This window comes from Chrysemys picta, chromosome 11 (assembly GCF_011386835.1).
Source record: "Chrysemys picta bellii isolate R12L10 chromosome 11, ASM1138683v2, whole genome shotgun sequence".
Classification (NCBI taxonomy): domain Eukaryota; kingdom Metazoa; phylum Chordata; order Testudines; family Emydidae; genus Chrysemys; species Chrysemys picta.
Window position 1 is genome coordinate 28,095,880 of NC_088801.1, and position 27,295 is coordinate 28,123,174.

The following is a 27,295-nucleotide window of genomic DNA, read 5'->3' on the forward strand; positions in this document are numbered from 1 at the left end:
TTAGAGTTTGATTTAAGGATATTTACTTTGTGTATATTGTCACGGGATGTTGTGAATTTGTGCATTAACAGTTATAAAGCTTTATGTTTTTGAATATCAATGTCCAGTGTCATAAAATAATTATTGTCTGACCCCCCCCTTCTATTTTCCTGCAACTGTGAAAATTTAAATAGATAAAATATTGTTTTAAAATGCTTAAAACTCATAATTTTGTGCAAATAGGAAAATTTAAATCAATAAAAATAGAAAAAAATCCTTAGAATTGATCTCTGTCAAAATGGTAAAAAAATAAAAATTGAAATATGCCAACCCTAATTACATTGTACATATAACTTCTTATATGAAATGAATGTGTTAAGAAAAGATAGAGCTGCATACTCTATTGTACATGCAAACTCTAGCTAAGTGGAGCCAAAGTTTTATTTTTAGATTGAATACATGTGTATATATATTACCATTGAAAAGAAATGAGACTTTTGGTGGAATTATAATAAAATTAATTGAGGAAAATTATATATTTTAAAATATTACTAACACTGGAAAAACTGCACACAGCTTGTTTTAAAGATTTTGTTCCTAAAATTGTATAAGTGGAAGCAAGTTAACGTGCCAGAGTTTTTTTTCCCCCCTCTAACATGGTAAACGTAAGTAATAACCTCAAAAAATGTAAGAGGAACAACCAACTCTTGCTTTAAATGGCAACAAAATGGGTAAGGAGTAAAAAATCAAGAAAATCTATAATGATTTTGGTAATGTATTACATATGGTTCAAGATTAGCCTTGGCCAACAAGCCAGTATAAATGCTCAGTCACATATTGATTGATGAAATTAAATTAATAGCCACACCATGTATTGGTTTATTAAAATAAAATTAAGACAGCTTTGAGCTTCCCCCTCCATTCTCCACGGCTGTTAGTCATCAGCAAATCAGTCAATGTTGTATTTTTTTACACTGAAATAAGATTAATTCATGGCTGTTTGATTCTTCTTAAATTATATCCCTGTGTTGCTCATTTCTCCTTTTGTCAAGTTCCAGATTTGCTGCAAAATGTACTTGAATCTAGCACTGTGTTCCAGCTGAAGGGAAATTGTTTTGCGTTGTTTTTTTATTTTTTTCTTGTAATCTGTTGGGACCTAGTAAATCTGCAGATGTTTAACAGGAAGGAAAAAAAGCTATGTACATCTTTTTTTGTGTAAGCCTACATTGGAATTTCTATTTCCTTTCAGTTTTGACTTTGAAAGCTTGGAGAACAATGTGGAAAACTCAATGGATAAATCCAAACCTTGGAGCCGTTCCATTGAAGACCTGCATAGAGGAAGTAACTTACCCTCGCCAGTTGGCAATAGCATTTCCCGCTCTGGCAGGCATTCTACTCTACGGTAAGGCCATTTAATCAGGGAGTAGGAACTACCTTAGAAATGTGGTTGCCTGAGTGAGGAGTATCGTGTTGGTTTTAAAGTTATAATAATAATAATAATTTGCATTTGTATAACACCTTTCATCCCTAAGACCTGTACAGATTCGACATACGTAGGAAACAAAACGCTTTGCACTGAAATGCAACCAACTTTCAGGTGGAATGAAGCAGTAACTTAACAGCACACAGCAGCTCTACGCAACAGTTGAGGGGATTAAGAGAGGAATATATCGTCCATTTTCAATGGCAGAGTAATTGAAGCAATTGAATAATGTAATTATTCAAATTAGAATGTAGCTAGCACACTGGGTGCAATCTCTTCTCTTGCAGACAGTGCCAAGGGGTCTTTAATGACCACAAGTGGCCAGGCCTTCATATCTAACATCTCATCCAAAATGCAAAAAGAAGAACAGGAGGACTTGTGGCACCTTAGAGACTAACAAATTTATTAGAGCATAAGCTTTCGTGGACTATAGCCCACTTCTTCGGATGCATATAGAATGGAACAAAAATTGAGGAGATATATATACACACATACAGAGAGCATAAACAGGTGGGAGTTGTCTTACCACCTCTGAGAGGCCAATTAATTAAGAGAAAAAAACTTTTGAAGTGATAATCAAGCTAGCCCAGCACAGACAGACAGTTAGATAACAAGTGTGAGAATACTTACAAGGGGAGATAGATTTCAATGTTTGTAATGGCCCAACCATTCCCAGTCCTTATTTAAACCGGAGTTGATTGTGTCTAGTTTGCATATCAATTCTAGCTCAGCAGTTTCTCGTTGGAGTCTGTTTTTGAAGTTTTTCTGTTGTAATATAGCCACCCGCAGGTCTGTCACTGAATGACCAGACAGGTTAAAGTGTTCTCCCACTGGTTTTTGAGTATTTTGATTCCTGATGTCAGATTTGTGTCCATTAATTCTTTTGCGTAGAGACTGTCCGGTTTGGCCAATGTACATGGCAGAGGGGCATTGCTGGCACATGATGGCATATATCACATTGGTAGATGTGCAGGTGAACGAGCCCCTGATGGTATGGCTGATGTGATTAGGTCCTATGATGATGTCACTGGAATAGATATGTGGACAGAGTTGACATCGGGGTTTGTTACAAGGATAGGTTCCTGGGTTAGTGGTTTTGTTCAGTGATGTGTGGTTGCTGGTGAGTATTTGCTTTAGGTTGGGGGGTTGTCTGTAAGCGAGGACAGGTCTGTCTCCCAAGATCTGTGAGAGTAAAGGATCATCTTTCAGGATAGGTTGTAGATCTCTGATGATGCGCTGGAGAGGTTTTAGTTGGGGGCTGAAGGTGACAGCTAGTGGTGTTCTGTTATTTTCTTTGTTGGGCCTGTCTTGTAGGAGGTGACTTCTGGGTACTCGTCTGGCTCTGTCAATCTGTTTTTTCACTTCAGCAGGTGGGTATTGTAGTTTTAAGAATGCTTGATAGAGATCTTGTAGGTGCTTGTCTCTATCCGAGGGATTGGAGCAAATGCGGTTATATCTTAGAGCTTGGCTGTAGACAATGGATCGTGTGGTGTGTCCTGGATGGAAGCTGGAGGCATGTAGGTAAGTGTAGCGGTCAGTAGGTTTCCGGTATAGGGTGGTATTTATGTGACCATCGCTTATTAGCACAGTAGTGTCCAGGAAATGGACCGCTTGTGTGGATTGATCTAGGCTGAGGTTGATGGTGGGATGGAAATTATTGAAATCATGGTGAAATTCCTCAAGGGCTTCTTTTCCATGGGTCCAGATGATGAAGATGTCATCAATGTAGCGCAAGTAGAGTAGGGGCGTTAGGGGACGAGAGCTAAGGAAGCGTTGTTCTAAGTCAGCCATAAAAATGTTGGCATATTGTGGGGCCATGCGGGTACCCATAGCAGTGCCGCTGACTTGAAGGTATATATTGTCCCCAAATGTGAAATAGTTGTGGGTGAGGACAAAATCACAAAGTTCAGCCACCAGGTTAGCTGTGATATTATCAGGGATACTGTTCCTGATAGCTTGTAGTCCATCTTTGTGTGGAATATTGGTGTAGAGGGCTTCTACGTCCATAGTGGCCAGGATGGTGTTTTCTGGAAGATCACCGATGGATTGTAGTTTCCTCAGGAAGTCAGTGGTGTCTCGAAGATAGCTGGGAGTGCTGGTAGCGTAGGGTCTGAGGAGAGAGTCTACATAACCAGACAAGCCTGATGTTAGGGTGCCAATGCCTGAGATGATGGGGCGTCCAGGATATCCAGGTTTATGGATCTTGGGTAGTAAATAGAATACCCCTGGTCGGGGTTCTAGGCATGTGTCTGTACAGATTTGTTCCTGTGCTTTGTCAGGGAGTTTTTTTAGCAGATGGTGTAGTTTCTTTAGGTAATCCTCAGTGGGATCAGAGGATAATGGCCTGTAGAATGTGGTGTTAGAGAGCTGTCTAGCAGCCTCCTGGTCATATTCCAATTTATTCATGATGACGACAGCACCTCCTTTGTCAGCCTTTTTGATTATGATGTCAGGGTTGTTTCTGAGGCTGTAGATGGCGTTGTGTTCTGCATGGCTGAGGTTATGTGGCAAGTGATGTTGCTTTTCCACAATTTCAGCCTTTGCACGTCGACGGAAGCACTCTATGTAGAAATCCAGTCTGTTGTTTCGACCGTCCGGAGGAGTCCACGCAGAATCCTTTTTTTTGTAGTGCTGGTAGGGAGGATTCTGTGGGTTAGTATGCTGTTCAGAGGTATGTTGGAAATATTCTTTGAGTCGGAGACGTCGAAAGTAGGATTCTAGGTCACCGCAGAACTCGTTCACCTGCACATCTACCAATGTGATATATGCCATCATGTGCCAGCAATGCCCCTCTGCCATGTACATTGGCCAAACCGGACAGTCTCTACGCAAAAGAATTAATGGACACAAATCTGACATCAGGAATCAAAATACTCAAAAACCAGTGGGAGAACACTTTAACCTGTCTGGTCATTCAGTGACAGACCTGCGGGTGGCTATATTACAACAGAAAAACTTCAAAAACAGACTCCAACGAGAAACTGCTGAGCTAGAATTGATATGCAAACTAGACACAATCAACTCCGGTTTAAATAAGGACTGGGAATGGTTGGGCCATTACAAACATTGAAATCTATCTCCCCTTGTAAGTATTCTCACACTTGTTATCTAACTGTCTGTCTGTGCTGGGCTAGCTTGATTATCACTTCAAAAGTTTTTTTCTCTTAATTAATTGGCCTCTCAGAGGTGGTAAGACAACTCCCACCTGTTTATGCTCTCTGTATGTGTGTATATATATCTCCTCAATTTTTGTTCCATTCTATATGCATCCGAAGAAGTGGGCTATAGTCCACGAAAGCTTATGCTCTAATAAATTTGTTAGTCTCTAAGGTGCCACAAGTCCTCCTGTTCTTCTTTTTGCGGATACAGACTAACACGGCTGCTACTCTGAAACCATCCAAAATGCAGTATCTCCAACAGCACATTGCCCCCTGAACATCATGCAGGAGCACTGTATCAAAGGGAAGACCATTTCCCTGTTGCAATATCACCATCACCTCTGGCAGCACTCTGAATTTTGCTTTGAGGTCTCCCATTCAGGAATTGAACACATATTCACCCTATTTAGTTTGTGATATCTGACAGGATAACTGCTGAAGAAAGCATAGATGGTGACTATTTTATATATGTTCGTGCTACATGGATACTTTTTAATGTTACGCAACATAATGAACAGCAACTTTAGGGTACCAATATATAGTCAGTTGTGTCAGCAATTCAATATGACAGACGGAATTTAATGGTCTGTGGTTTTCAGTTGTTTGGCCCCTTTAGGATATTTCTGGTTAATATCAGCTATTGAGAAGATAAAGAAACTTGGAACCACCAAGTATTTAGTAATTTTTTCTAGATCTTCCACTTGAAGTTCACATTTGACTTGCCAAGTACTGCTAGGTTGGGCTTTCTTAGTCCCAGATCAGGGGATAAATGGATGCACTTCAAGCTACAGCAGCAGTTGGAATGGATCTGAAGTCTAGAAGATGTAATTCAAGGATTTCAGAAGGCTAAAAGGAGAAAAGTAGAGACTTGGATCTGGACACAACCCTTGCTGAGAATACACAGAATTGTAAAATGAAGTGAAATCAAGTTGGCCCAGGGGACAGGGTTTTCCTGAAAATGTAGCACAGGAGAAATCTTTTTTATTCCCATTGATGCACCGAATTATTAGAGTGGGTAATTTTAATCTCCTCTAAAAGGTACTGTCACTGTGCCTGGTACCCCTGAGAAGGCCAATATGACACACCCCCTTATGCTACTTGTGGACTGCAAAAGGATTTTAGTATAGGCATTTAATTCAGAGTCTGGTATTTATCATTCAAGAATGTTATTTTAGGTGGATTCTAGTCCTTTTCTTTGTCACTGGGAGGTGTGTGTGACGAGTATACCAGGAATGCATAATTCAGGTGTGCATTACATGTTGCTTACATTTTTTCTCTTCCTTTCCTCTCGTTTCCTTCCATCCTTCTTTCCTCTTTCACATATCCCCTCTTTCCTCCTCCTCCTCTTCTTTTCCATATCACCTCCTCCTCCTGTGCATCCTTCCTTTCTCCTCTTCTCCCTTTTCCAAACCTCCTCCTCCTATCCTTCATTCCTTACCTTTTCCTCATCCACTCTCATCCGTCTTTCAAAATGCCATCAGATCGGTTTCTCTGCCTGAACAACTTCAATTCAAACGCCGCCAGAGCTGCTTTTCACCCAACTGTCTCTGGAGCGGCTTCAGTTTACACTCTGCTGGTGAGGCTTCAAGCCGGAAAATCTCGTAAGTCACAGGTGTCAGGTTACACCCAGGAGAGCTGCGTAGTACATGGTAGCAGGGTATTTAACTGCTGCTCATGTTTTATAATATGATAACCACATGTCTTAGGTGAGGCACTATGCCAAAAGTGGGGGTTCCCAGCTTCCGAAATGTGCAGTTATCACATTATAATTCATATTTCAAAGTGTAGTTTGGTTCTGTTGGGTTGTAAAAAGAAAAAATTAATTTGAAAGTTGTATTTTGAAACAAACAGTTGTTTTCATGTGAATAGTTTTATAAGATTTATTCATACACCGCAAAGCCATAGTTGTTGTTCAGAGTATTGCATAATTTAGTATTATTAATAGTAATAGTAAGAACAACAGTGGCTCAAACTCTGACTTATTTGTACTTGGACCTAAGGAGAGTTTTATCTGATTGAGGACTTCAGGATTTGTCCACGTAATGATACGTAATAGAAGCTTATTTCAGTTGCATCTGAAAACACTGTAGGACTATAACCACGTAGGATCCCAAAGCCCCTCTCCAGTTGCTGTATTCCGGGCGCTTCATCCTAAACGATGCACCTGTTTTTTTTTGTTTTGTTTTTTTTTACAGGAAAGCTGCATTTTAGGGAAATAAACTAACTTTCAAAGCCTTTTTAATTAGAAAAAAGGGTGTTTTTTTTCTGAAACAGACTTTTTGCTGTGCAAATCAGCAGCACCTGACTTATGTCAATTTCTTTACAATCATTTTTATTATTATCTCTGTAAGATGGCAGGCATCTTGGATTACACCTGTTCCAAGGGCTTGAATTATTCCTAACCATGTTTAACTTGTGTAGGTCTTCAAAGCTTAGCTGAAGCTATTAGGGTATGTCTACACTGTGGTAAAAAACCTGCGGCACTGAGTCTCAGGGCCTGGGTCAGCTGACTCAGACTCTCAGAGCTTAGGCTGCGAGGCTGTAAAATTTCAGTGTAGGCATTTGGATTTGGGCTGGAGCCCCTGACTGTGAGACCCTTCCCGCTCACAGGGTTTCAGAGTCTGAACTGCAGCCCGAGCCTTGTGAGCCCAAGTCAGCTGACCTGGGCCAGCTGCAGCCATGCCGCAGGTCTTTTATTGCAGTGTGGACATTCCCATAGGGTCCTGGATTGTCGTTATGTTTAGTTAAAATACAATGAATCTGAACTAAAAACCAAACAATGTTGTGAAGTAGGTGTAGGACCAAATTCTGCCCTCCACTGGTATAGGCCAAATTTATCCCTGTTGTAAATCCCTCCTAGTTGATAACATTGTCTTTGTCTTTCTTTCCATTTGTTTGTCCCTGTCTTATGCATGGTCAAGATTATCCATCACTTTTCAAGTTGTTACTTTAATTGACTTTCTGCAGCTCTTAGTTATGAGACTGGAATTAGGCAGAATTTGACTGTTTCCATAGCAACTAGTATATTTTAAAGAGGAAAGAACGTAGCAAGACTGGGGACAGAAAACACAAAAATGGGGGCAGAATAAGAAATGTATGTGGCTTAACTGAAATATCTGATAGAGAGTGGTGCTTTAGGGATTTTATTGTCACTTAACTGGGATGACAGCATTACTCCCACTTGAGAGTCATGCTCTCATTTCAAATTTAAGCCAATACAGATTCTTGAGCACCCCTCTCCATTATGTATTGTGTGTATGCTGAATAGGCCAAATACTGAGGTCTTTACTTGGGTTGTACTCAGACAAACTCAATTTCTATCATAGGAATCTATGGAAACTTTCCTGAGTTAAAAAGAAGTAAGAACGTCAGGAGTTGACTGTATCCTGAATATATTTTATTTTTGTATGTATGCATATGTATATAATTTGGAGGTGATAAGGTTCCCTCAGAATCAGTTTTCATTCAAATTTGCACTTAGAACAGGACTAAAATCCCTGTATCTCATGTTCTGATGATTGAATTTAGTCTCCAAATTTAACCCAATCACTATTCATGGGCCTGTACATCTGCAACTTTGAAACAACTGGAAGAGTTCTTTTCCTTGTTTAAAAATGGTACATGGGGGGAAAAAAGTTGTTCTTGGATCAAGAATAACATACATTCTATTCCACCTGGAGCAAATGTTTATAGCCCAGCTAGAGTGGAGATGCTGATAGGCCTCAGTTATTTCAATGTTTGTGGGTGCTGCCATTTTAAAATATTTTCTAAGCCTCCCCTTTTTGGGAGTATCCTTCCCTGCCTTTTGTAGAGTGCAAGCTCATTATCTATCAGTCAAGGGGATCTAGTTATGGAACCAGAGGGAATCAGGTGAATCCAGAGTCTTACCAACATCAGAATGACACAACGTTGACACCCCCTTCTATCCCTAAATTCCTACTCCCCCCCCCCAAAAAAAAACCTCTACCCCAAGCAGAGTTTTGACCCCAGAAATAGAGACGTGCCAGTGACTCCATGAAGTCCACTAGGGACTTGCTTTATTATTATTGATTTTACGTGAAGACCCTCATGGTCACGGGTGGCAGTATAACCCTAATCTAGGTAGGTGGAACTGGGAAAGCTGAATAACAATACAGTGCAATAGGCCTCATTCACCAAGGCACTTAAGCACATGCCTAATTTTAAGCACATAAGTAGTCCCACTGAAGTCAATGTGTTAGGCATGTCTTTAAATACTGAACTGGGGCCTTCATTCACTTTATATACATGAGTTTGTTGCACAGGTGTTTTATAGTTGTCCATGAAGAGTCTGTAGAAGCTGCATGAATGGCTTGTAAATGTTAGACTTGCTTACCAGTTTGACTGCTTAGGGTTCAATCCTGCAAAGTGCTGAGCAATAAGCTCCCTTGGCAGTGTTACTGGAGAAGCATGGGCCTGGAGACTGAACTAGTCTCTCAACCACTAAGGTCTCCAGGCTGTCTAGATGACAGATGTGGGGATCTGTGCTGTACCTCATCTATGGCAAATAGAGCTCTCCAGTCTCTGAAGGTGTCAGCTCAGCACCTTTCACAAGAACTAAACTCATTAACACATTCTTAGTAAATTCAATAAAAGTAAAGAAATGATTGCACTAGTACTGAAGTGGTCTGTTATTAAATCTAGATGAGGACTAGATGAGACTGGGGAACCTTGGCTATAATGTATAATCAGCAACAATTTCCTTTCCCTCAAACCGGCTTTTTCCATATGGATGCAGTGTAACAAATTTGGAAATATTGGGTCAGACATTCAAACAGCAGACATCAGCACAAGTATAAAAACAAAGTAGCCCAGCCACAGATGACCTCCCCCTCTCCCTTTGAATGTCTAACTGTCGAAACGATTATAAACTACAGGAGCATGCACTTGGTGAGGGTCCCTTTTTTTCTTCTTCAGAAACAACTTTTTATAGGTTTTCTTTAAAAGAGGGGCAAAGGCAATAAAAGAGGAACCATATGAGTTTAATTACTAGAGTAAATATACTATCAATGACATAATTTTTGACGTGCAGCAGAGAGGAAATCAAAACCAACAATCATCTGAATGTTCACATCAGCCTAACATTTGGTAACAAGAAATGAAAAGAAAGCAATAGAAGCTCAGGGCATAACCTCATCCACCCAAGTTTGGTTCAGTTCTAAGTGAGGGGTCTGAGCTATTGCCAGTATAGTCTAATGCTAGGAAGGCAACAAATACCATAGGGCAGAATTACAATTGCCACTAAATAAAAAAAATACTGATTCCAGTGCATAGAATCAAAGTAAAGAAGTCCACATGCTAAAGTCATCACCAGTCTATGTCACTTAAGTCTCTTTGAGGCAAGTAGCATTTGATATAGGGAGCATATGGGAATCAAGGGCAAAATTCCATTCTCCAGTCTGCAGTATGAATATCTTCTCTGCACTGCAGTCTTCTATTGATTATTCTGTACTTGTTCCTCACCTTGCAGAGCCACTAAATTCAATGAAAGTTCTGTGAGCATAATGAGTATAGCATGTTTAACAGTGATCCATGGTGTGGAAGATGATGGGAGAGGAGAGGAGGCAGGGATATTGCCCTAAGTGGAAACCCAAAGCACAGAGCAAAAACACGAAGAGTGATGCTGGAGTAAACCCACATATCAAACTAGTCTATATCAGAGTGAACTGGATAGCTCACTATCTTTTGGCAGAGAGGTGGACTAGATAACTTTTCCGTCACCTTTTTGACTAGCCGTAAAAAGGGTTTTCTTCTAGAGGGGAATCTCAAAACAAACATCTGCTGATTCTTTTTAGCTGCAGTTTTGCCAGATACAGTAAAGATATGTTCATACCTGTTGCCTACAGTTGTTGTTTATCTAGCATGAATCTCTTCTGCTTCTTCAGAAGAGATTAATATATAAGATTACAAATTGAATGTAGAGGCTTTAAGATCCAGCTTCGTAAATGTGCTCACTAGGTAAGGAGTTGAGTAGGCATCTGGAAAGGCACATAAGTAATTAGGAGCGTGGGTCAGGAGATTTCTCAGATTGAGCAGATTTCTTTTCAGGTAGTCTCTGGGGGAATATCATATTTATATAATCTGTAGGCAGTGGGGGCCCAGAGTAATCCCAAGAGCTACTGAACTTCAAAATATTCTCACTCCCCAGACTCCATTTCTTCTGGCACTCTAGGCAGCCTGAAATTCTGGATCCTGCCTTTGTTCTCCAGGTCATCTTTTATTAGTATAAGGAGTGTTGTTTCCATCTGTTACATCTGACAAAAAAATCTATAGATATTTAAAAGAATTTTGGAAATGCAGGAAAAGATGCACTGGATTTTGAAGACTTTTTCCTAAAAATGGTATAATATAGATAACAGTAGGTTTGATTATTAACATCCAAAACGTAAATCACTTGTTCTTTCTTTAGGGCCTTGAAACAGATGTGAGAGAATTACAGAAAAGATCTCTACATAGCTACAAGTAACTTAGAACATTATGTTGCAGCTTTTTCTCCATTTTTAACAAATATATGTACTTTAACGAATAAAGGCAGCTGTCTTTAATTTCCCAATTCATGTTCAAATGGAGGCTCCAAAAGGGAAGTATTTAGTCACATTGATGACTTTGTGCCACACAGAGCTATGCATTGCTTTCAATTCCTGTTCAGCATAGATCTGACCCCTAGCTAGCATATAATCAATTTATATTACACTTAGATAGCTTAAGTTCATTATTTGGGCAAACTGTGAATTTCCCACTTTGAGAATGGAAGGAAAAAGAGCCTAAGTGTTCAGCACTGGCAGTTTCTGAACACAGTCACAACTGTTTACTCCAATAGGCTATAGAAAACCATGCAATCAGTGCTAAATGGTGGGTAGATGTAGTGAATTAACCCCTTAATATGTTAGTGTATAGGGCCAGGTGCCCTTTGCAAATGGTGTCTGCTTATTAAAACAACCAGCAATGCAAAGCAGACCAGGAATAGAGACCGTTAGGGTGTTGACACATCAAAGCTCTCGTTGCTCTGGGGTTGTAGACAGAAAGGAGTAAGCAAGATAGCTCTAGTTTTAATGTATGAAACTTTTATTACGACAGCTGAAACCACCAAAAGTTGCCTGATTTCATATTTCATAATAAACTTTAGGTCTGATCCTGTAAAGTGCTGAGTACCCCCAACTCCTGCTAAAAGTCACCTGTCTGAATTCAGGCCTTGAAACTCAGTATAGGTTAGCTCAGGGGCGGGCAAACTTTTTGGCCTGAGGGCTGCATCAGGTTTTGGAAACTGTATGGAGGGCTGGTTAGGGGAGGGGGCGTGGCCTGCCCCCCATCTCTCCCCCCCCCCTCGCTTCTCGCCCCCTGACAGCGCCCCCTTCCCCCCCCCCAGGACTCCTGTCCCATCCAACCCACCCTGTTCCCTGACTGACCCTGGAACCCCCGCCCCTGACTGACCCCCGCTGCCCCATCCAACCCCTCCTCTCATTCCTGACAGCCCCCCCGGGACTCCTGCCCCATCCAACCACCCCTTTTCCCTGTCCCCTGACTGCCCCCAGAGCCTCTGACCCTGACTGCCCCCCGCCGCCCCATCCAACCCCTCCCTCCCTCCTGATTACCCCCTGGAACTCCTGCCCCCATTCAACGCCCCTGTTCCCCGCCCTCTGACCTCCCCGACCCCTATCCACCCCCTCACCCCCTGTCCACCCCCCCGAACTCCCCTGCCCTCTATCCACCCCCCCTGCTCCCTGCCCCCTTACCGCACTGCCTGGAGCACCGGTGGCTGGTGGCGCTACAGCCACGCTGCACAGCACAGAGCACCGGGTCAGGCCGGGCTCTGCAGCGGCGCTGCCCCAGGAGCTCTCAGCCCAGCCGCCCAGAGCATTGCGCTGGCAGCGGGGCGTGCTGAGGCTGCGGGGGAGGGGGAACAGCAGGGGAGGGGCCGGGGGCGAGCCTCCCGGGCCAGGAGCTCAGGGGACTGGGCAGGAGGGTCCTGCGGGCCGTAGTTTGCCCACCTCTGGGTTAGCTAAATGCTTACAACTTTTCAAGTGAACTTGGGTCCTGTTTCTATCAAACCTGCATCCAGTTTTGAGTGAATTGGAGCTATTTATGTTTTTGGGTTCCTTTTACCTCAAAACTCGGGGCCTGTAAATTCATGTGAATTGAAAGCAAATAAAAAGTTTACACAAGCCCCTGAGAACCAAAACTGCACAGCTCTGACCAAGCAATAGAACTTTGCTTAGCTCTCCATAGCTTATCACTTGACACTCATTTCTCACTAAAGCCGCCATTTCTTACTCTTCTAATAGCATAACGGATGAAGCCATGGAAATTTCTGAGACAACAAGGTAGGATGTGGTAACCCCATAGCACAGTGAATTCTAAGAGGCAATTCCTGATACAATTTGCCATGACACAAAGCTGGCTTAGTGATTTTATTTCATACGTATTAATTGAAGAAAGACTTTGCTTGTATGTCTTTCCATTGGAACGCATGTGGCAGTCCTACAACAAAAGCATGATTTTTTCCTTCCAAAGGCTTTTTTCCTTTCCCATAAGGCTGCATATGACACTGGGAAGCTCATGGAATTTTCAAACAAAATGAACTGCAGACTTCATTCAGACTGTGTGTACTCTGGAGAGCATCTATCCATGGCACCCATTTCCCTTTAACTAGAGATCTGATCCCTACTGGAACTGAAGGAAGAAGATGGGAAAGGCAGAATTAAGGCAGTTATAAGCCCAGACTCTCTGCTCTGAGCACACTATACAGAGGATGATGCAAAGAACTGACTACACAAAATTAGTGTACTATTTTGTCTCTGTATGCAACAGCTGTACAGACAAGTGGAACCAAATGTGTAATATTTAAAAACTAACTCAGAGAATTGTAATACTTTCCTGAATTAGGTGTCCTGCACAATATTTTATATTTATGAATGGAAAGTTTAGCATTAGTTGGGATGAGAGCACCAGTGATGCCAACTTTTGCAATTTTATCACAAATTTTGTGTTATTTGGTGTTTTTCTGAAAGTTCTGGCTCCTGGAGTCGTGTGATTTTGTGAGAACCTCATCTTTCACTTAAAAAAAAGGTTTTGGTCCTCATGGTTGAGCAGAAAAAATTGAAAATATGACCCCTCACTAAAGACTCAAAAACCAGAGGGCCAGTAAAAACAGCTCAAAATGTTCTTTAAAAAAAATCTCAACATTTTAATTCAATCTCATGATTTTGGGGGGCCTGCTGTATGAGTTTTGAATGTTTGGGGCTGGCAATATGGAGCACCTTTCCATGCTGTTACTTGCAGTGGTATGAATTTCTTTAATTAGGTTAAAACTTGGTGTCCCAATCAGTGAAAATAGAGTGAACCTGACAAGTGCACAAGGAGAAGCTGCTAGCCTGAAGTGGCTGAGAAAGGTTGATTGACTTTGACCTAGTAGGAAGAAGCAAGAGGTCTTGAGTAGCCAAGAACAAGTAGATGGTCTGAGATGGGTTAAGAGAAAAGGTCATAGCTGAGTGTATGCAAACAGCCTAGAGCATCAACGAGAAAATGCAGAGCTGGAGCAACAGAATATATGTCTGTTTCCCAGAGCAGACAAAAAGAAACTGCTAGTCTAGGGCAAAATTAGAAGTTAGCCCTCCCACCCACCACATTGGCTAAAAGTTAGTGATTAGCTCAGTGTGACAGTAATAGGGTTACCATATTTTGTGCCTCCAAATGGAGGACACTCCACGGCCCCCGGCCCCGCCCCCAGCCCCGCCCACACCCCCCGCCCAACCCCTCCCCCTCCCCAAAGTCTCCGCCCCCTCCCCTGCTTCCCGCGAATATTTGATTCGCGGGAAGCCTGAAGCAGGTAAGGGGAGTGTGGGGGGAGGAGGCGCGGCCCAGGCTGGCCCCCCGCGTTTCCAGCCTGGGTCAGCTCGGACCCTGGGATGCCGGCCCCGGCCGACCACCCCCGGCCCGCCCAGCACTGCCGGCCCCCGGCGGCCCGGCGCACCCCCCGGCTCCCGGCTCTCCGCCGGCCCGGCTCCCCGCCGGACCGGCCGGCCCGGCTCCCCGCCGGACCGGCTCCCCGCCGGACCGGCCGGCCCGGCTCCCCGCCGACCCGGCTCCCCGCGGGCCCGGCCGGACCGGCTCCCCGCCGGCCCGGCTCCCCGCCGGCCCGGCTGACCTCCCGATTTTCCCGAACATGCCCGGCTTTTGGGGATTTCCCCCCGGACGGGGATTTGAGCCCCCAAAAGCCGGACATGTCCGGGAAAATCCAGACGTATGGTAACCCTAGACAGTAAGAATTTGGCTGCCCCTCATCAAGGAGCTCGGACTCTTTACTGTATAAGTATGGTATTGTGCACAAAAGTAAAATCAGGCCTAGTGGTCTATGACGAATGGAAACCTTTTGGTCATTAGTTTTGCCTTTATCTTCATTTAAACTTATAAATGTTGAGGGTTACCGTTTAAATCGAAACAAAGTTGTTGGCTTGCAAACCATTTCTAGCTACATAAATATATCTAGGCTTCATAAAAAGTTGCCTGTGGCCTTCTACTGATTTTGCACTACCACAATAAAGGTGAGAAAATGCCTGGTGTGGATATTCTGGATCATTTGACTATTGGGAGTAGCTGTAAAAGGTAGTAACTAAACCAGTTTCCAGAATAACTAGGTTTTATTTCAGATTTAGAGAGACTAGTTCTTATTCAAGAAATGAATGGGTGACATATTTCAACTCCATTTACTGAAATGATACTGAGGATGAAAAATATTAGTAAATGAAGAATACTCAGAGCTTAGGAACACTGTACTTTGTGATTTTTTGGTCTCTGAATATTCAGTGGACAGTAGCAATGCAGACTTCTATCAAAAATTAATAATTTACTTGAGTTACTGCAGTGAAGAAGCAGAATACGAGAAGGAAGAGAGAAAGACTGACATTACATGAAAAACACCTTTAGTCACATAAAGTCACATTAAAAACTTCAAGAATGTTAAAAAATTACAACATATACACAAAGATATTAATAAAATAAAGCAAAACACATCTTAAGCAAACATTAAACAAGAATCAGTAAAGCATCATCATCACCTGGTTCACTCAAATATTGTTAATACACCAAGTCAACCCAAAAGTGTCCAGATTACAAGTCAGTCTATAGCCAGGCCACAATCAGTGCATGGAACAGCCCTAGCACATCACACCGCTTTACAGTGGCCATTCTGTCCTAGTGATATTTCAAAGGCTAGTTTTGCTTGACCCAGCAAGAAGTTAGTCAGGCAGGAAACTGGCTGAATGAGAGCCCTGTATCTCACTCTGAGAACAAACAGGAGCTTGGAGAAAACCAGTCCCTAACTGCTAGAAAGCTGTTGCAAAAAAAACCAAAAAGAGAAATGGAACAGGGGCAGTGTAGGAGAAAATGAAACACTGTGACTGAAGCCGAACAGAAGGGTCACTGCGCAGACACCTCAGGGGTAATATGGTGCACAAAACAACTGGTTGCTACGATGCTATGCAGGACGCTCCACTGCAAGTCACTGGAGCGCTTAGGAAGAGGAGGTTCGTGCAGCATCCTCCAAGCTGGGGACAGAGACATCCCCCCAAGCTGCATCAGGGACATCAGAGATTGTGGCATAATGCTGCCGCACCTTGACACACATGCCATAGAGCTGCCTCTTGGTCAGGGTTACAAAAGGAACATTCACCAAACCCTTCCAGGACAACAATCTGCCTGGTTGCACCAGGATCTCATCCACAGAAGGGAGACAACTAGTGAGAGGGACGCAGGATTCCCACTGGAAGAACAGTCCCTGCAAAAACTTTCTGCAAATACTGAGCAGCCCGCTGAGGGAGCACACCTGGAATTCAGCCAGGACCTTATTCAAAAAATGTACAGACCAGATTGTTGTCTGAACAGCAAGAGCTGTCGGTGACTTCCAGATTGATCAATTAGGAACAACCGTGAGGGGCAGCTTGGTCAACCCACCCTGGGTAAAAGCCATAAACAGGCTCCTGGAGAGAACTTCAGCGGGAAAATATGGGTTAAAAAAAAGTGGCTCTTCCAAGAGCCATAAATTGGAAAATGCCTGGTTTGATTGTATGCTTTGCAGAAGTAGCCAGGTTATTAAAAGATCATTGTAGAATGGAGGCAAATCTAGCCTCTGTGATCGACCAGGTGCCAACAAGAGTAGGTGAGTGTCAAAGTCCATCCCCCCAGCCAAACAGAGAAGAGAGATGACAAGGGTTTTCCAGGTTTGTGGGGAGTCAGAATAAATATAGCAACTGCTGAACAGACTGCAGGTGAAGGACTGCCTCCCTGCTGACTAAATCAGTGAGCCTCTAGCCCCCTTCATCTTGGCAGGAACAGCAAATCAGGGTGCAACCAGTGGTTAATAAGCCTCTGAATCTGGCCCAAAAGTCTCGGGTGGAGGGGATCCAGACACATTAGCCGGTTCCACAAGATTGAGGCCACAAGATTGTTGGCAGTCAAAACCCACCTCCAAAAAAGAGAGTCCAGGAAGGAGCCAGCACCATTTATTTCTGCAAATGCCCTTGCACCTTCTCCTTAACCCCCACCCGCTTCCTTAGCATATATTGTTCAGATCCAAAAAAGACCCCCAGCACCTTAATCCCAGAGGTGCCACTGCAATTGTTGAAATTCAAGTCCTGTAATAATTTGGTATTAAAGCGGTAGTGGTAATCACAGGCAGGAGTAAGGAGAGACACACCGACATAATGATGATCAGACAAGTGAGTGGGAGACATGGAAGACCAAACAAACATATTCACACTGGCCTTCATGTTATAAAAGTGATCCAGTCTAGCCCTTGAGACCTGACTGGGAGTAGCCTTCAGCTAAGAATACTGCCTAACAATGGGGTGAGAAAACTTCCAAACATCTACTGGCCCAAAGGTCTGCTTGAGACAATACAGTTCCCTGGCTGACTGAGTGTGTGGCTCCTCATGGTTCACGTCTAAAACATAATCTACAGTGAAACTGAAATTCCCTCCCAGGACAATAATAGTATAAGGGTCACAGCCAAGCAGCATGGGCAAGTGTTTGCAGGAAGGACACAATCTCGCCTCAGAGTAGGGGCATACACAGTAAAAAGATTTTTAAAAATAGTGACAATACAGGTCTCCACCTGGAGGAACCGGCTCTGCACAATCTCCTTCACAGAAAGGATCAGTGCCCCTGCACCCTGGAAAAAGAGAACAGTTACCCCAGCAGTGACATTAGAGCAGTAGTTTGAGAAAGCTTTCACTTCCCATTCCTTCAACCAGTTCCCCTGATTGTCAGGGTCTCAGGGCACTTCTTGCAAAAGGACAACATCAGCCTGTTTTTGTCTGAGAAATTCAAAGAGTTGTGTTCTTTTATGACCATCCTGGCATCCGTTAATATTTAGAGAGCCGAAGTTGAGCAGCACCATGAAGACTAAAAGCAGAAAGTCAAGCAGCAGAGAGAAACAATAGGAACTGGAAGTACTTTGAACAAGATGAGCCATGGGGAAGCCTGTATATCTTGAACAATCCACGAGCTTCTGCATCTTGCTCAGCAACGTTTTGAGATGGAAATGTTTCCTACGATCAACTGAGGTCTCTCTCAAGACAAGGGCAGTTGAATGAGCAAAGCACTGTAAGACGTAGAAATAGCCCTGGACCTTAACTCCTGGCTTCCCTTTAGTGCTGTCCAAAAAGTCACTAATCTCCTTCACGCTGTACCCAACCTGGCTGAGACATCAGGAACCAGTAAGGAGTCAGAGAGATCATCATCATCCTCTTTATCTCCCTCAGACTCCACCTGCTCAGACGAATGTTGAACCGCCACTATAACAGTCTCATCATTCATGAAGGAGGGAGATTCAGTGGGAGCAGCTGGCATGTCTGTTTTCCCAAGAAGGATAGGCAGTACAGCTTCAGGTGGGACTCAGCATCATCATTGCAGCATGCAGGATTGGGGGCTTGAGGACTCACCATGCCAGGGAAAGACAGTACCCCACTGGAGCTACCACCCAGTGCAATGCTATCCTTCTGAGGACACACAGCTCCATCCTCAGCCACTGTCAGCAGCTCAGGGGCCTCCAAAGTCTTAGCCCCTGTTAGAAGGAGTCTAAATCCATGTCATTGGTCTGTTCTTCATCCACATCTCTACAATCTCTCTCTACTCCCTATGCTGGGAGGTGCTCCTCAATCTCCAGGACTCGTTTCTGTCCAGGCACAAGGGATGGGATCACAGCAGAGGTTCCACTGTGAGGGCTGCTCCCTAGACAATGGCAGACCACCTATGGTGAGGAGGAGGTGATAGAATCTGGCAGTGCAGATGCAGGCTCTGTTTTCTGCTGGTCCCTTGATCCCCTAGCCCCCTTCCCATTATCCTGGGGTCCCACTTTCTTACCATGGACCACTGAGCCAGCAGTGCCTCGGCAGGAACCCTTCAAATGAAATATTTCACCACAAAGGAAATATTTCATACTTTCAGAGGTAGCAAACACTGTATAATTTGCCCCATCTGTGGGGTGCTTTTAAATCAGGTTCAAGGAGTGTTCAGGGTTATTTGGAACCACATAAACCTGGTGCCAGAATGACATAACATGCCTCACCTCTGGCTTCTTCCATCCTAGCAGCAGAAACTACCTTCCCGTAACAGGATAGAACATACACTAGTGTCTCATTGTGAAGGAAATGGGGGAACATTGGAAAAACAGAAGTAAACAAGTAAACAACACAGTGCAAGAGACAGCAGGCACATACGAAACCCCATGCTTAGCCGTCAAACTGCTAAACCTATCTGAAGTGGACCCATGGAGAAACCCCCCCACTTCCCAAGGTAAAGGCAGGGGAACCAACCACACTCCTAAAATAAACAGCAAGTAACAAAAAAAAGCACAGACTAACAAAAACCCAGCTAGTGTACACAGCACACACCATGCACAGCCTCACTCTCAGAAACTGCCACAATCCCGAGAGAGAGAGAGAATTTAAGTTAAGGCTAAACAGATTACATATGACTTTCCTCGGGCTGGCCACATGGTTATTATTTTAAAAAGTACCAGTCATCATTAGACATCACAGAAATGTGTTTGTAATTCCATTCAGGCTGTGGTTAGAGAGAGATGGCTCTTAATTTTAAAAGTTATGATTATATATTGAAACTAGATTGACTGATACCAAAATCTGGCTTGCTCTCCCCCCTCCCCTTTTTTTTTTAAACATATAAACCAAAAACTGTGGGCTAAATTGTGAAAACTGCAGTGCCAAATGTGAAGACGCATGCATGTATTTGAGGAAGGCTTCTTTTTACAAATGATGGCAACTAGTAAACTGGCCATGTTTTATCTATGAATGTCTTTTTTCTCAAATGGAACCACTCATTGTGTAATAAATATAATTTTTTCAGATATTTTAGTGGCATTAATGTTATTTAAATCACTGTCGCTATCTCTTCATTGATTTTTAGATTCTGTTCCTACATTTGGAGATCTGAGTTTGATAGTTTGAAGACAACAAATGTAATAAATGTTGGACTCAAACAGCCAGTTTACTGCAAAGACAGGCATGGAGAAAAAGAGATGCATGAAAATGGGTGAAAATCTGGGAGCTCAACTCTGAACTTCTTGAACACCCTACATGCCTATTAAACTCATGCATGTGCAGGGAATGTAGAACCAGACCATGTAGAAACATGCTTATGTGTGTTGTAGCATCCTTTCACTCTCAAATTACACTAACTGGTCCAGATATACGAATTCAACCATGTTAATAGCCAGCAGTGGGTGTGGTCTGCTGTGCGCACCCTGACCAAATGCTGCTAAGATAAGAAGATGATCTTACTGCCACAAAATTTGTTGTTGTACATCTGCAGGAAGCAACACTCTCAGCAGCACTGGATATAGGAATACAGAATATAATCACATGACCGTGTCATCATATGACCATGTCATCATATGACCATGAGCAGCTGAGAGCAACATGGCCATTTAGCATGGAGGAGTGTTGCTACAACATGGATGGAGCAAAAAATCCACATTCCACAGGAGGTGGAATTCATGGTGTGCACAGAAAACACTGCTCCTCCAGATTACTGTCACAGTCCAGCTGCCAGATTAAGACACAAGAGTGAGTGCACCAAACTCAGTAAGTCTAAATGTCATATGGACTTAGATATTGATGTGGCATCCACAGCTGATGTGCAAATATACACCATTATATAACTAGCTGCCAGTACCTGAAGTCAACAGCTACTCCCACCCTCACAGTCTGCCAGCTGACATACAATTCCAACTCCAAGAGGCTGTCAATGCACATCTGACACAATCTGTATCTTGCAATACTATGCTTCCCCTCCATGTCTTTAGGATGTATTTGTGTATGGTAACATAGGCTACTACTTGCCTCACTTAAACTGAGAGTCCTGTCATGTCTCTTGTGTGTCCCTCTAGATAGCTGAACCCCCTAATTTAGCTTCTGGAAACTGCTTGAATTTTCACTCTCCAGGCTTGATTTTGCTCTCACCCTGGTGTAAATCAGTAGTACCATTGAGGTCTGTAGGATTACAATAGTGTCTAAGGCCTTCTTTATGGATCTATTTTAACATTGGTTCAGCATGTGCTATAGGATTTTTCCACCACCATGCCTCCTTTCTACCAGACAGCACCCACTTATCCCATAGCACTTTGCATGCAGAGTCCAGGTGCATGGCTGCATGAGAGAGCACACAATGTTGCTAAACCTCTTCCATTCCTTTTGCACAGGTTTCCTGGCAATCCATGGGGCAATCAGCCCCTCTGAATTTGAGGGATGCAACTTGGCTGATACTAGACATTAATCTGCAGTGCATATTTAGATTATCATGCTGTTGGTAGTTCATTTCAAAAGATTATCATGGCGATAATTACAATTTTCTCATTATTTATTCAATTTCTAAATTCACTAAGAGTGTAAGAATGTAACTGTATTGTTCTTGTACATTGTTTTCTTACGCCCGGCTCTTCAGTTTTGCTTTTGTCTGCAACCTGATATTTCATGAAGAAATGAAATTTGTGTTTCAGTAATGGTCCATGGAAATGACAGATTTAAAGAGTTCCCCTTTTATTTGTTCCATTGACTCACCTAATAGGATTTAAGTTGGTTTACAAGGGTCAGGTTCTAATAAAAATAACACATACTTCTGTTTTGGGGAAGGCTCTAGAAAGCTGCTTTTCCCCCCAAATACTTTTAGAGGACTTCATCTTGTTCAGCATGAAAGCCAGACATAATTTTTAAATAGAATCTGATCTCTAGGTAACACAGCAGTGAAAATTATAGATATACGGTCAAATTCTGTTTGTTACATATGTTTGGACTCATAGACATCCATATGATTGCTCACATGTTATAAAGAGAAGATTTTAGACCAGTGTAGAATTAGGGTTACCTTATTTCAACAATTAAAAAAGAGGACACGGGGTGCCGCCCTAGCCCCGCCCCCCTCCCACTTCCCGCTCCCCTCAGAATTCCCCTACCCCCTACCTGTCCCCCCCACCCTAACTGCCCCCAGGACTCCACCCCCTATCTAAGTCTCCCTGCTCCCTGTCCCCTGACTGCCCCAACTGCTATCTACACCCCCTTCTCCTGACAGCCCTCCCCAGAACCCCCGACCAATCTAACCCCCCCCGTTCCCTGTCCCCTGCCTACCCCAACCGCTCTCTACACCCCCTTCTCCTGACAGCCCTCCCCAGAACCCCCGACCAATCTAACCCCCCGTTCCCTGTCCCTGGCCTGCCCCAATGGCTCTCTACAGCCCCTTCCCCTGACAGCCCCCCCAGAACCCCCAACCAATCTAACCCCCCCGTTCCCTGTCCCCTGCCTGCCCCAACCGCTCTTTACACCCCCTTCTCCTGACAGCCCCCCCAGAACCCCCAACCAATCTAACCCCCCGTTCCCTGTCCCTTGCCTGCCCCAATGGCTCTCTACAGCCCCTTCTCCTGACAGCCCCCCCAGAACCCCCGACCAATCTAACCCCCCCGTTCCCTGTCCCTTGCCTGCCCCAACCGCTCTCTACACCCCCTTCTCCTGACAGCCCCCCCCAGAACCCCCGACCAATCTAACCCCCCGTTCCCTGTCCCTGCCTGCCCCAATGGCTCTCTACAGCCCCTTCTCCTGACAGCACCCCCCCAGAACCCCCGACCAATCTAACCCCCCCCCATTCCCTGTCCTTTGCCTGCCCCCCCCCCCCCCCCCCCAGGCCAAGGGAGAGCTGCGAGCTCCACGTGCAGCCAAACAAATAAGGCGCTGCTCTGCGGGGGAGGAGGGAGCGGGCGAGGGGGAGGGACTCTGGCTGCTAGAGGCCCCAGTGGCTGCAAGCGGCTTTCAATCAGGCACAGCCGTCCAATCAGCTGCGCCGCACTCTGCATGAGGGGAAGGGGGAAATCCCGGACATTTCTACCTTATTAGAAATCCCCCCCGGATGGTCATTTAAAGCTAAAAAAGCCGGACATGTCTGGGGAAACCCGGACGGATGGTAACCCTAATAGAATGTGTGGAACAAATCTGAAACCTTTTCCTTTATGGACAACTATTTCTCTCTTGTTATATTTCCATCAAAGATGCAGCTACCTGTCTTTAGGTGAGTGACATTATTGGCAATGGCAGTTGTTGCATTGTGTGGAAAAGAAGGGACTAGCAGTTTACAGACTTTGTGCTGACTGACTGGTTTTGCCGGGCCTGAAGTTAGCACAGATGGTGATTAACAGATCGCTCTGAGAGTGACTAATGCTGGAGTGCCAAGATCCAGAGAGGTGCCAAAATATCCAAGAACAAAGAATAGCTGCTGAACTAATGCCTTCATTGTTTCACTTACTGCTTCAGATAGGGCTGCTTTCTTACTGCCTGTAGTCACCTCAACAAATGCAGAAAGGACACTTAATGAAACCAGGAATATTGGAGCAGAAAGGGTTCTCAGCTAGAAGCCTGATCTTTCCTCTTCTAAAGTGTGCTTCCCTTCCTGAGGAGTCCCACTGAGACCTATGGATTGGGATTACCCTTGTGCAAACCTAGCACAATGTGGCATAAGCAGAATATGACATGAGGCTTAACGTGTAAAGAAGATGCTTCTTTTTTTGTCCTTGTGTCTTGTGTTTACTGTCTAGTTGGATATCGGATGCTTGTATACCCAGTAGAACTAGGGAATTTTAATATTTTCATAAATGGTGGAGACACAGCTGCTTCCATACTTTTACTACCTACAGAAGTTGTCCTGTGACTGATATAAGTTGCTCTTTTATTTGCAGGTATAATACCTTGCCGAGCAGAAGAACACTAAAAAATTCAAGATTAGTGAGTAAAAAAGACGATGTTCATGTCTGCATCATGTGTTTACGTGCCATAATGAATTACCAGGTACTTGCATTTCAATGATTTTTGACAAAATAACTCTTTTACTTTCTGGAGGTGGAAGAAGAAGTTAGGCATAATCATTTTAAAAAGTAAAGCAGAGGTGAAAGCTTAATTTCTTACCTGTTACTATACAGTATATTTGCTATATTTATATTCAGTCCATTATCGGCCAAATTCTGGTCTCACTTACATGGAGGCAATTTTCATTAACTCCATGGGAGCTGCACTCCCGTAACTCAGCACAATTCAGAATTCAGCCCAATATACAGACTTGATAGGTGTGATGTTTAATGGGAATTGTACAGAACAGTTAGAATGTTATGCAGATGGCGATATCAGATTTCAGTCTGTGCTTACTGCAGAGCAATAATAAAACTGCATGGGAAAGAGTAAACTAGATCAAAATGAATCTTCATTTCAGAATTTCTCTGTATTGTCACTGTGAAGTTGTGGTCATACTGCACATTCTTGTGGTTTCAGACACTTCGAATTTTCTCTGTAACAATTACTATTAACTGTTATGTACTTGCAAAAAAAGCTTCTAAAAACATTATCTTTGTTTTGCCTTGTACAATCTGTGAAGTATTATTTTTAACCATTTATTTATTTAGGAAGTATTAACAAGTTTACAAACTTTGCCATGGAAATATCAGAAACAACATAGTTACAACAGTGAGCTGTTGTTTACAAGAGACATACAGGAATATAGTAATCAGATCTCTATTTAACAGGGGGTTCCATATTACAGTGTGAGCATCATTACAATACCTATGACATGTCATTTCTGTTTACACATATTTAACAGACCAGGCATGTCTATCAAAAGTTAATATTTAAAAAAAATGGAGTGAGGTGCTGGTTTTTTTTGCAGGTGAATGTACTTTGAGTATTGAATAAATGATAGCTAAATATCTAAGTATCTATTTGTCCTTTATTTTGCCGTGTACATAATTGGCGCATTAATTTTTCCATCACCACAAACTCCCATGTTTTTTAGCCAACCCTCTACAGTTGGACTATTTTTCTTTTTTTCAGTGAGAGACTATCAGTAGTCTAGCAGTTACTAGTAGGTGAGAGATAAATTCTGCATTTCCTTGTGTGTGACCACTTCCACCAGGAAGCTCCAGGAGGATTACCAAAGGATCCTTTGGTAATAAATATCCAACAGTTTGTGGTATCTGGTTACGGATTGCGTCCCAAAACTCTGTAATGACTGGACATGTCTGAGAAGTATTTCTAGCACCAGTGTATAGGGTAAATTCTGCTCCTGGTCATACCATAGTCAAAGGAATTTGCTGAAGTATTGGAAATCAGTGGCTTTATCCGAGGTTTACACCCATGAAATTGAGAGCAGAATTTAAGCCCTATGTGCTAGATCCTCAGCTGGTGTAAATCAGCATAGCACCACATATTTCTAATGAAAAAAAGCCTGGATAATGATCTATTGTTATAATAATCAAATGTTTTTCTTAATTCAGTTATGGTTTTCTGTGTATTTAAAACACATAAACAGTAATTGTCTTACAAATATTATAAACAGTTGTTATATAGAAATATAGATAGGTGTGTATTAGAACACATGTACTATTCTGTATTGGATTAGAAACTCTTCTTTGAAGGGTAAATTACACCCTTGATTGACCAAAAGGTCCAAAATGAGGGGGATATGGGGGGAAATAGAAAAAAGAAAAGGATGAGGGGCTGGCAATGGCATTCCAGAAGGTTATTAGAGTCTGTGTTTGTCAGATGACTCACAGCCAAACCAAAAGTACTTTCCACACTGCTGGTAGAAGAACAGTTGGTATGTACAATATTAAATGTAAATGTGCTGACTGATACTGTAAACGTGACAAAGTTTTGTTTGGCATACAAAGCCATGAAGGGTTGCCAGACTGGTCATAGATATGTAATTTACTGGAATTTTTGAAATAATAATTGCAGTCTCAAAACTGAAATGGTATTTCCCCTTCCCATTTCAGTATGGATTCAATATGGTCATGTCACATCCACATGCTGTTAATGAAATTGCACTAAGCCTGAACAACAAGAATCCCAGGTAAGATGTCAGGAGTTTAGGACCTAGGTAAGTACAGACTATACTGCACTTGATGGCTTTTAGAGACACTTTTCAAACTTGCCTATGCACAAGTTTTTTGCACCAGAATAACTAATCAATTTAGATGCAATGGTGCAACCTCTAATGTAGATACACTTAAACTAGTTAAAATTACACTGAAACCAGGTCCACTTAAGCCTATAATTACTGTAATTTACCGCATAGATCTGTATTGGGGATTGGACTGCTGTAACTAAATTGATTTTAAATTGATTTAGATATTATAGGGAAAGGGGTGAAATCCTGGCCCTGTTAAACTCAATGGAAGATTTGCCATTGAAGTCAATGGATCCAGGATTTCACCCAAGGTTTATAATACAGACAAAACCTTAGACACCCAACTGTTTTAGAACCCAGCACAGGTTCTGTAGAGAGCTAGCGAGAGCAATGTTACTGCTTATTAAAGTGGAAGTTCCTTAGCTTGTAAGCTCTTCAGAGCGGGGACTGTCTCTTATTCTATGTTTGTACCGTGCCTGTACAAAGTGGCTTCATTCGTACTTGGGCCCTAGGCACTACTACAATAAACAATAACAATAATGTTCCTCGCTGCACGCGTACTCCTCTCTCACTCCCCACACACTCTTGCTCTGCTGGGAGTTGCCAAGCTAGCGGTTGGATCCCCATAATTTCCAGATCTCAGGACCCTGAGAAATAATTGAATGTTGGTTGAAGCCAACCAACCAAGTCTTGCGCATACAGTGAAAGATAAAACTACAGAAAGTGAAGGAAACTGTGATCATATCACCACAGTCTTTCTGCAGTGCTTCCTCTTTAGAATGCAGACATCTGAAATCATGTTGTTCTGGTGGAAGTTGGTGCATGACTTCCTTTAGTCAGACTTGTGGGAGGGTGTGAATACGGTGTTGCCAAATCTCACAATATTATAAGTCACAGGATATTTAGTGGGGTTTTTTAAAGCTCCATCTCCAGTAGTCAGGAGATTATTTAAGAATCTCAGCTTTCATTTTTTAATAAAGCTAAGAACCCTAAAGGTTCATAAACCAGAAGGCAAATGTGAAGAAACCAAAATTTATTATGGTTTAAAATCTCATGATTTTTAAGCCACTTTCATGATTTTGGGGGCCTGGCTTGTGAGCTGAATGGGGGAGGGTGGCTGTTCTGTGGAAAGAGGGAAGCAGCAGCTCTATGCTATATCCTCCATGTAACCAAGCACTGTAACCATACACACTGTGCCACTGGAGCT

The 27,295-nt window shown here is 43.0% G+C and overlaps 1 protein-coding gene across 16 annotated transcripts in view; it reads left to right on the forward strand.

Moving 5' to 3' along the window:
* Window positions 1-27,295, forward strand: part of FMNL2 (formin like 2) — a 270,469-nt gene that overhangs the window by 176,171 nt on the left and 67,003 nt on the right. For 9 of the 16 annotated variants that reach the window (XM_065561731.1, XM_065561729.1, XM_065561734.1 and 6 more), the window contains exons 6-8: window positions 1,229-1,381; window positions 23,870-23,978; window positions 25,955-26,031. In XM_065561731.1, the coding sequence (XP_065417803.1) occupies window positions 1,229-1,381; window positions 23,870-23,978; window positions 25,955-26,031 (339 nt within the window). Of the gene's footprint in view, window positions 1-1,228; window positions 1,382-6,101; window positions 6,222-23,869; window positions 23,979-25,954; window positions 26,032-27,295 lie in introns of all 16 variants that reach the window. The other 7 variants (XM_065561726.1, XM_065561724.1, XM_065561722.1 and 4 more) reach the window with 1 other exon arrangement.